The sequence below is a fragment of the Ostrea edulis genome, chromosome 5 (assembly GCF_947568905.1).
Source record: "Ostrea edulis chromosome 5, xbOstEdul1.1, whole genome shotgun sequence".
Taxonomy (NCBI): Eukaryota; Metazoa; Mollusca; class Bivalvia; order Ostreida; family Ostreidae; genus Ostrea; species Ostrea edulis.
In genome coordinates this window covers 69,653,465-69,663,999 of record NC_079168.1, presented here as the reverse complement: position 1 = coordinate 69,663,999, position 10,535 = coordinate 69,653,465, and the positions used below count along the sequence as shown (strand labels likewise).

The 10,535-nt window shown below is 34.9% G+C and overlaps 1 protein-coding gene across 1 annotated transcript in view; it reads left to right on the top strand.

The window, feature by feature from the left end:
- Positions 1-3,853: 3,853 nt before the first annotated feature.
- LOC125649829 (uncharacterized) overlaps positions 3,854-10,535 on the top strand; it is a 7,390-nt gene continuing 708 nt past the window's right edge. Inside the window, exons 1-4 of the mRNA XM_048877644.2 lie at positions 3,854-3,987; positions 5,639-5,769; positions 6,162-6,232; positions 8,168-8,255. Coding sequence (XP_048733601.2) covers positions 3,854-3,987; positions 5,639-5,769; positions 6,162-6,232; positions 8,168-8,255 — 424 coding nt within the window. The remainder of the gene's footprint in view (positions 3,988-5,638; positions 5,770-6,161; positions 6,233-8,167; positions 8,256-10,535) is intronic.

The window sequence follows — 10,535 nt, the reverse complement described above, 5'->3', positions numbered from 1 at the left end:
GCATTAAATGACTATAAACTATATCTTACAAAACTTTGTTTATCACTTTTTTGTGAATTCGGCGCATTAAATGACTATAAACTATATATCTTACAAACCGTAAACTATCATTTACATTCGTTAATAATAGTTTAGACCTATAAACCGTAGTTTACAATCGTGAAACCGTATTTATCTGATAAATTATGTTTTGCAATCGCTAATGATTGTTTTCATTGTTAATTATAGTTTACGCTTGTGAAACATAGATTATCTGTTAACTATGGTTTACAGATGTGAAATATAGATTAACGTCGTTAAGTATAGTTTACGGTCCGTAAACTATAGTTTACAGTCGATAAACCTAGTTTATCAACTGTGAAACTATGTTTAGCTCATTTTTGTGAATTTGGCGTGCCATAGTTGTATTCATTGGCTTTAGAATGGTTAATCATACATATGCTTTATTATCTGAATCATGTGACTTCATATTCTTGGTATAATTTTCCGTCTGTGATCGCCAAAGTAATCAATTGTCTTCATTAACTTCCAATACAATTTTCATAAATTTATACAGCTAGTCTGTTTCCATTTCAAATTTAGAATGAAATGAAAAATATGTATGCTTTGTATCACATTATACATGTTTTGTCGTTTAAATTCACATAAATCAGCATTCGACACCTATTCTATGTCATAGGATGGTTTGACTTTCAAAAATTGAAATACTTGCCTTCCCTGGAAATAATGGAATTCTGGTATCTCGAAGGATTTATCTGTCCAGTATTTGTTTTTGCCGCGTGCACAAACTTTTGTAAGCGCAATATAGATGTAACGCGTAACTGTAACCTTACAGTTATTTGGAACCCGGACCAGAAAAAAGAAGGAGTCTCCGGTATCGGAAGTTAATGATCTCGGAGGTTAAAAATTTCATTTGTGCAAAAATTCTCTTTTTGATTAGAGTCTATATGCAAACAATCATTTTGTTTTGCAGGTAAGAGATACCTCTTACTAATTCTACAGCAAAAAAACTTTTCTTCAATGAATAAGGTACAAATTTATGGTCTTGGAAGTTTATTCCTTATCTGTCCCAGAAGTTAAGAACAATCAGCTGTCAACATGGGAACCTAAGTCTTCAAATAATAAAAGTTATTCAACTTTCGTACATTTTCATATTTAAAGTACCCTTAACTTGAAAGTAAAGTATTTTGGGGGTCGGTGACACATGTATTGCTCTATCTACAACCATTTGAATTTGGTATCGGAGGTTAAGTATTATCTGGTGACAACGTATTCAGCCATAATGATTTTATTTCAAAGTGAAATTTCCAAGAAATAACTGCAATAAAAGAAGCAATGAACATACAAAAATAACGTTGTAAAAACTTTTCCGCGATTATGAGCACAAGCAAACTAGAATTCAAACTGATGCAATGACAAGTCGTCTTGCGACATGCGCTTTTTAGCATGTATGCATATATACCATGTCATATGTAGCGGCGATATAGCGAAACTAGACCTTTTAAAGGTCAAGTACGGTGATTTTCCTAAAACTTGAGTTTTATACAGAAAAATGTCTGTAGTACACTTATGGATTAATTTCCATGGCAATTTTGGTAAAAATCACTTGGCGTGAATTACACGGCGCTATCAAACTTTTACCTGAGCGATCGATAAATGTGTTGTGATGTGAGTTATCGCTCGTAGCTTATGACGTCATCTGAGACAACTTTCGACTGCATTGATAGGGTTTTATAGTGTTTACATAGAAAAGTCCTGTATTTATGGTACAATGCGCTGCTTTGAACTGCAAAGTGAAATCGGGACAGGGATTAAATATATTTCTTTTCCCAAAAGATACTAATTTTCGAAGAATTTGGATACTGAAACTGAAAAGAGACACTGAGATTTGTGACAAGCCACGAGGATCAGTGAGTGACCCTTTAAATAATTAACGAGGATCAGGTTTCCATCATCCTGTTTGACTCCAAACAAAGTGCAAAATGATGATTAACTGGACATCCTACAAAACAAGTGGAGGGATGTATTTTAATTATATAAAAAGTTCAACCCAAAAAGGGGGGATGCACGCAATCCGCCCCTCTCTACATCCACCACTGAATGCTTTAATGTGACATTGTATTCAATGGGTTTGCGATTGCACATAATAATTAATGGCACCCATTACCTAGTTCGAATTGATTTTATTTCTTTTATTAAATCAAATATCTTTCGAATATTGTCGTACTCATACTGTATTTATAAGGGACTCATCGTCATCATTTCATTTCTTCGCTATATATATATTGAAAAAATAAAATATAGTAAAAATGGAAATGAATTTAATTTTAAAAACCCATTTTGATAAAACCTTATTTATTGCGAGATCAGTCCAATTTCCAAAGCTTTTTTTTTCAAGTTCATTATGAAAACAAGTACAAGTTTTTCCTTTTCCTAATATGTTACATTCCTAATGTGCTACATATATATCATGAATCATTAAGGCAAAATTTCACACCTCAAAATGCTACAATTCGTTAACTTTGTGCCGTAACATATCAATTTCGCATTTGACATGTGTTGTGAAGAAATTACATGTACTAATAGGTCTAATTTACATTTTATGATATTGTATCTACATGTAGATTTTTTTTTTTTAAGGGGGGTACAAATAACGTTGTGCACAATAAGTTTTTTTCTTTTCTTTTTTGTTGTTCTTTTTTCAAAAAGGCATTTTTCAGTTAAATATATATCTAGCTAAACACATTATAATTTGAATCTGATCAATCTCATACAAATAAATCCCATAATTAAAAAAATACAAACGTGAGAGTCAATCTAGTTAAATACGCTCACAATCGCTACAATAGAGTATACGGCGAGTATCTATGAAGTCTGATTTTGATTAGCCTCGATTGTGTAAAATACAAAGGTTATCTTTTGATAGAACATTTTTTCCCAATATTATTCCCAATTTTCTATGGACTGGCCCGGTAAATAATTTCTAAATGAGATTCCAATGAGATATTTGCCGAACATATAAATGTATATATCATATAAATATTACTATCTGATGGTTTCGAAACGGGTGTAGGTACAAACATTATAAAGGTTGAATCCCTAAACTCAAGTATATCTACGGTATTTCTTCGTCACTATCCACGGTGTTGCTAAAACTGGCAATTTCTCACAGAAATTAAAACGATGATATATAGGCGTAAACAACTACAATTGTCTCAGATGACGTCATAAGAAAGAGTGACAATCCCTTCATTCGTTTCTATAAACAACGATTTTGGAATAGGTATTTTGCGCATTTACCTGGATTTTAATAAAAAATAAACACATCAATAAACTTTTCAAAACGGGTTTTAATGAATTATAAACTTTATTTTCAAATCTATTTTTATTACACTTTAAATTGTATATATTTTTAAACTTTATTTAACTGCCTTGAAATAGAGACACAGCTTTTTTCTTTTTCATTGGTTCTTTTTCCTTCTGTATTAAGTTCTTATCCGGCGACACTGATTTTGTTCAAAATCCACTTTTTTCTGGAATGACTGTAAATAAAAACCACACTGGGGACATCGACACCAAAAAATGAATGTCCCATCATCCAAAAAATAGTTAAATCTGTCAATGATGCAGCTAACTGTCCCATTGTGGATGGCATTTATCAGTGCACTGATTTGCCATTTATCATAACTTTCCACCATAATTTATTTCAATTTTCATCGTTTTACTAACTATCTATCAATTTAGAAAATATGGTGTATTATGAAAAAAGAAAAAAGTCAATTATTTACATTGTATTACATTCATAGAATAAATTGCAGCTAATTTAAACAATATTTTATTCAGAAATGGGTGAATGGGATTGGACAGGGGAACAATCTATTTTAGTCCTTTCCCTAAATTGCAGTTAATGATTTCAACTAGACTTCTATATAAACGGAAACTGGGAATTGCAAACCAGCAGTTTTCCATTGGAGAAGTTTACGCAAGGTAAGTCACACGCAGAAAGAACTTTAAATTGTGTTTAAATGCGAAACTTTTCTTTAAATTGTGTTTAAATGCGAAACTTTTGTAAAACAGACCAATACATCATGTTATCACCATCAACAATTTTCGTCCTTTCACCGATTCTACGAGACTTTTATTTTCTTTGATGGAGAGTATTTGTGGTCCGAATACCCGCCTTTCGCTGGAGAAAACCAATTTGTACATCTTCTATTAATTGAATACGTCTCGCTGTCGGGTTATCCCAGCATCAATTTTAAATTATGTTTAGTTATCTCTTTCTCTCTCTCTCTCTCTCGCTATTGAGCTTGTATTCTGTAAGGGTTAATGTACGAGTATCGCTCCATTCCTTAAAAGTAATGGACCAAGGCACCGAAGGGGCCGAGGTCCATTGCTTTTAAGGAATGGAGTGATACTCGTACATTGACCCACTTAAAATCCACTGTAAACATTAATAGAAACTAAACTTTGTGCATTTTAATCATGTCTTACGTTTTTCACTCTTTTGTTGCATGCATTTATATCTACTTGTATAAAGGTTGACCTACTTTCCGAACACTCCATTCCTGAAAAATAATGGGGTGTTCGAACAAACGAATGACGTCATAGGTGGATTTTAAATGAATCTCTTGATCACGCAAGTTAAGCAACGACGAGCGTGTTCAGACCGTTACACGGTACAAAATGCTTCAGGTAGTCTCCTCGGAGCTCTAGGACTTTGTATCCATTTACGGACGTGGTTTCGTCGGGGGACGACGGTGGTTGCCGTCGTGAACGGCAGATGCCGTTGCTGAAGAGTTGCCAAACAATCAGAGAGGACCCGTGCTAAGTTGTAGAATGAAGCTTCCCCGAGTGTGTGCACATCTTCTCATAAAACCACGCGGTTTTTTTTCTTTCTATTTGGGGGGGGGGGGGGGGGGGGGGGGTCTCCCGATACCTTTGTTAGATATTGTTTAGTTGCTGATAAAAACAGAATGCCAATTTAGGACCCTGCTATATGTACCGAAGATGAAAGGTCAGCTAAGACTTGTATTAAGAAATAGAGCACTGCTTAATGTAGATTTATAAGATTTGAAAAATCTTATAATGCACTTTACATGTTACGAGTACACACATGATAAGATTCTGTATCATAACACATGTCGTAGGGGCTAGTCGTTTATGTTGCCATTCAAAAACTGAGTAAATATGATATCACTTGAAGAATAGGTAATACCGCTTGTGTATGTAATATCTTTTATTGAATAAGTAATATCACTTGTTTAATGTGTAATATCTTTATTGAATAGGTAATATCGCTTATTGATTTGGTAATATCACTTAATGAATGGATTATATAACTTGTTAAATTCTGTGGAATCTTTAAATTTCGGGGGGGGGGGGGGTTCTTAATTTTGTACCCCTATCCTAGGAATTTCAAACCACAACGAAATACTCAATTTATTTCACGTCTCATTGTTCCAACGAAACAGTAAAATCTCGACAAATTTAAATGATTTCACAGAATTATTGACCACGTGATCCTCGTTGAAGTGATGCTATATAATCACACGCCCTAATTATTTAGGAGCGATACATCACATGTACCCAGGGTTTCTATCCTCCATTTCGTCAATAAAAGCAATTCTTTCATCAGCAGAACAATGATCCAAACGCCCCTGTTTGTGTTGGTGCTGACCACATCGATATATTTGACCAATGCCCGGATGTTATGTGCGTGTGTTGGACCCCCCACTTTTGATGACGTAGTCTGTTACTCGGACTTTGGCAAGTATATCTACATTATATAGCAAGAATCTTGTTCATGTCTATGATGTTTATAAATGATACCAAGAGCAAGAAATAAGTATAAATATATAACGAGGCGGGATAGTTAACGAAGAGCACGGAAATGCTTTTAATATTCAACGAAGAGAGAGAGAGAAAAAAAAACCCAACCCAGTTAAGAAATTTTTAGTCCCTAATTTTATCAGCTAGAATATACACATTTTACAATCAAAATGGCGTAAACAGTTTCCTTAACGCGGGTTAATATGCAATTTTTCTACAATGTTCGCCACCTTCATCTTCCATTTAACCAATTAATGCAGTTTATTGTTAAATGTACCGCGCAAAGTTATCATATCTTAATTTCACCCAGTTTTGTATTACACAAACAGCTGTAGTTGCAACTGTGACTGAAGATCCAACGGCTAACAAGTACAACCTGGACGTGCTGAGGAACTACAAGGTGAGGAAACAAAAGTTTTCGACTCCGAGTCTTGTAAAGCATTGTTGTTTCAAAACTAGTTCAAATTACTTTTACACACAGCAGCAATGATTACATATAGTACAAGAATGTACTATTGGTCTCATTCAAAGTTTCGTGACTAGAAAAATCTAATACAATGTGCTTCTTTAATACTGCAAACATATTTTAAAAGTTCTCTATGATCCATTGTATCAGTCCTGACCTACCCAAGTTGACGATCCAGGATGTCGCCCTTGTCATCTCCAAACATTGACCGAGTATTTCCTATTGAAAGCCGAGGAGGGGGTGGGGTTGGTGGAGCATAGATAATTATGTAGAAAAAAAATCCGATCTATTGCCAAGAGCTTGTCAACGTCAAGATACATTTTACCTAACCTGAACCAAACTGCAAAATGTAGGCCCAAGTGAGCCCTTAAAATGTCCTTCTCGTCTATAACTCTGTTGGCTGTGTTAATTTTTAGTTCACCTGAGACAAAGGCTCAAGTGAGCTTTTTTGATCGAAATTTGTCCGTTGTCCGTCAGTCGTTGTCGTAAACTTTTCACATTCTTATCTTCTTCTTCAGAATCAATGGGCCAATTTCAACCAAACTTGGCACAAAGCATCCTTGGGTGAAGGGGATTCAAGTTTGTTCATATGAAGGACCATGCCTCCTTCAAAGGGGAGATAATTTTTAAAAATGCAAAAATAGGGTGGGGTCATTTAAAAATCATCTTCTCAAGAACCACTGGGTCATGAGAGCTGAAATTCACATGAAAGCTTCCTGATATACTGCAAATTCAAGTTTTTAAAAAACAATAATCCCTGCGGGGTAGGATGGAAACACAAGATTTACATGCAAATATATAGGGAAAATCTTTTAAAACTTTTCTTCTCAAGAACCACTGGATGAGAAAAGTTTATATTTACATGAAAGCTTTCTGACATAGTGCAGATTCAATTTAAGTTTGTAAAAATCATGGTCCCCGAGGGTAGGGTGCGGCTACAATAGGGGATCAAAAATTTACATGGGAAAATCTTCTTCTCAATAACCACTGATCCAGAAAAGTTTACATTTACATGAAATCTTCCTGATATAATGCAGATTCAAGTTTGTTAAAACCATGGGCCCCCAGGGGTAGGGTGGGGCCACATATGGGGTTAAAGTTTTACATACAAATATACAGGACTTCTTCTCAAGAACCACTGGGCCAGAAAAGTTTATATTTACATTAAAACTTCCTGACGTAGTACATATTAAAGTTTGTAAAAATCATGGTCCCTGGCGGTAGGATGCCCCAATGGGAGATCAAAGTTTTACACTGAAATATATAAGGAAAATCTTTAAAACTCTTCTTCTCGAGAACCACTGGGACAGAGAAGTTTACATTTACGAAAAAGCTTTCTGATATAGTACAGATTCAAGTTTACTAACATCATGGCCCCCGGGGGTAGGGTGAGGCCACAATAGGGGACTTCTGTTTATCGATCATGCTTTAAATAAGAATTTGAAATTTTGTAATTATGTGATTTGCTGATGTACACGTGAACATTTACAGGTCACGTTCAAGTTTTATTACAATTGACTGATTTTACACGATTTATTAAACTTCGTGCAGAATATAGTTTTCCGAACATTTTTTCACCAAGCTTTAACTGATGAAACTGAAATTTGATATGCAGTTAGATATAGATTAAAATTTCAATTTCGTCACAGTTGATTCTAATAAAAATTGTAAGACTTCGTTTTATGGTTGACTGAACTTATTTATGACTTGTACTCCGGTTTTTTTGGTTGTTTTTTTTTGTTTGGTTTTCTTGGTTTTTTTTTTTTTTTTTATATATATATACATATATTTTTGGTATTCATCTTTTATAATTATGATCAAGTTGGAGTTTTGCAATGACCTGTGCATTTTGTTTTTAAATTCTTTTAGACTGAGAAAGCGCCGACTGAAGTGTACAATAAATTTGTTATGGAATGTGTTAAAGAACTGGAAAGTGGGAAAACCTACGCCCTCGGAGGTAATTTGTATTTCATAACTCATTACTTGAAACTCGCAAATTATTCATCTAGGTTTTGCTATAAACTGGAATTTATATTTTAACAAAGAAGGTGTTGCACGTCTCATGTTAATTTCCCTAAAGGTGTTGCATGAAAGATCGATAAAATTAAGTTATTCAAATATATGATAAAACCAACTTACGAGGGCTGTTCGATATGTAATGTGTATTGTACGATATCTCAAAAGCATTCGACTCAAATAGTGAAATGAACGTTACATCCCTTCAAAGTATTCCTCGCGGTTTGAAATACATAATTTCAATCTCTGAATCCATTTCTGAAATGCGTCACGGTACGCTGATTTAGGTAGACCTCTGAGGCACTGACTGATGGCTGAGCTACGAGCTTGTCGGGACTTGTAACGACGACCTGATAAGAACTTTTTAAGTTTTGGAAAAAAGAAAAAGTTGCATGGGGCTAGATCTGGAGAGTATGGTGGGTGTGGCAAGACGGTAACCTTCTCCGACTTCAAAAATTACTTCACAAGCTCAGATGTATGTGATGGAGCATTATCATGAAGTAGACGAACATGTCTAAATCCTGACACAGGGGGTCGTTTATGATAATATTTCTTGAGCTTTTTTAGTATAACATCTCGGAAATACCGACCTGTAACACTTTTGCCCTTCGGCACTGGAATTTATACGGCTATACCATCACATGACAAGAATATGCAATAAAGAACCTTCTTTGTGCTTATGGTTCTTTTGGCAACTACAGGCCTTCTGCCGTGTTTAGTTAGCCATGTTTTGATTCTAACTTTTCTCACTGGTTCGAAATAGTGAACCCATGTTTCGTCACCAGTAACACTGTTTGCAAATTGTCTTTGATTGAATTTGGGAAACATTTTGAGTAATTGCTTATTGGTTTGTACTCGCACCCGTTTTTGGTCATCTGGCAGAAATCTTTCGTACTTTCAAAATACGTCTCAAAATGATAATGCACCCGCGATAGCGATATGCCAACAGCTTTGGCAATATCACGAATCGTGTATCTGCCATTACTTTCAATTATTTCCCTGACTTTTGAGACATTTGCGTTGCCTGTTACAGTCACAGGTCTGCCATATTTTGCTGCATCTTTGACGGCTCTGTGCCAGTCAGAAATTTCTTTCTCCACCTACGAACTGTCTCATAAGATACCTTATCAAACCCATAAACTTTCCCCAATTCAGTAAAATCTGCATTACCGAATGACCGAGTTTTGTGCGAACTTTTATATAAGCTCCAATTTCTTCAATATTCTCAACCCTTACCATTTTTATAACAGTGGTCAACGACTGGCTTTATTGAAATGACTATAAGTTTAAAACTATGTGGCGCTGAAGGTTCGTGTTTATACCGTTGGGAAGGTATTGAATAGAACTATTCAAGAGTACTATCATCCACGAAATCGTGCAAAGCGTTATCGCGCTGTGGTACAATACACATCGAACAACCCTCGTATCTCTTGATTCAAACAGTTTAAGTTTAAAAGACGTGTATTAACAAGAATTAGCCAAAATAATTCGAGTTCAAATCAAGCAATAAGTGATTTATATGAGTTTTACTGTTACAATGGAGGAGTATCTCCGAAATTCAGAAAAACTGCCTCCGTGAAACAAACTAAATCTAACCTGAACATGTTCTTAAAGTTTTCCACTAAAAAAAACTGTAGCTTTGAAATTTTGCTTCACGAGGACATTTTTTGTTGTAAATTTCAAAATATCGAAACGACTTCACTGATATTATTTTCAACTTCACTTGTACGTTGAATTTCAATAGTTATGTATGGTCTATTGAGTGGTTCAATGGGTAAGGTCACCGACTTTTATATATATGAAGGTGTTTTCTTTTTTAAAACGACCGGGTTCGAATCCCTCACGAACACAATTTTTTTTTTCCATATTACGTTCTCCATCTAGATTGTTTTATAATTGAAACACACTTCTAGTTTTTATAAATGTTTCATGTGAAATCTCGGGTGTATTACGATGTGCCGAGTTTGAAATAAGTTTCTAACCTGGACACTGTTTAGTTTGTGAATAGGACTCGCACCAAACACGCCGGATACATGTACAGATAACCCACACTTTTAACAAAAGAAAGCACACCAAACTATGGTACAACATGTAATACCTGTGGTTTAATAGTCAAGGTTGCTAGTTATGAGAACTTGTGTTGACAAAGGCATGGTGCCTTTTACGAAAACTTTGCAAAACTTTTGGAAGAAAAACTTTAAGGCCATGCAACAAAGTAAAT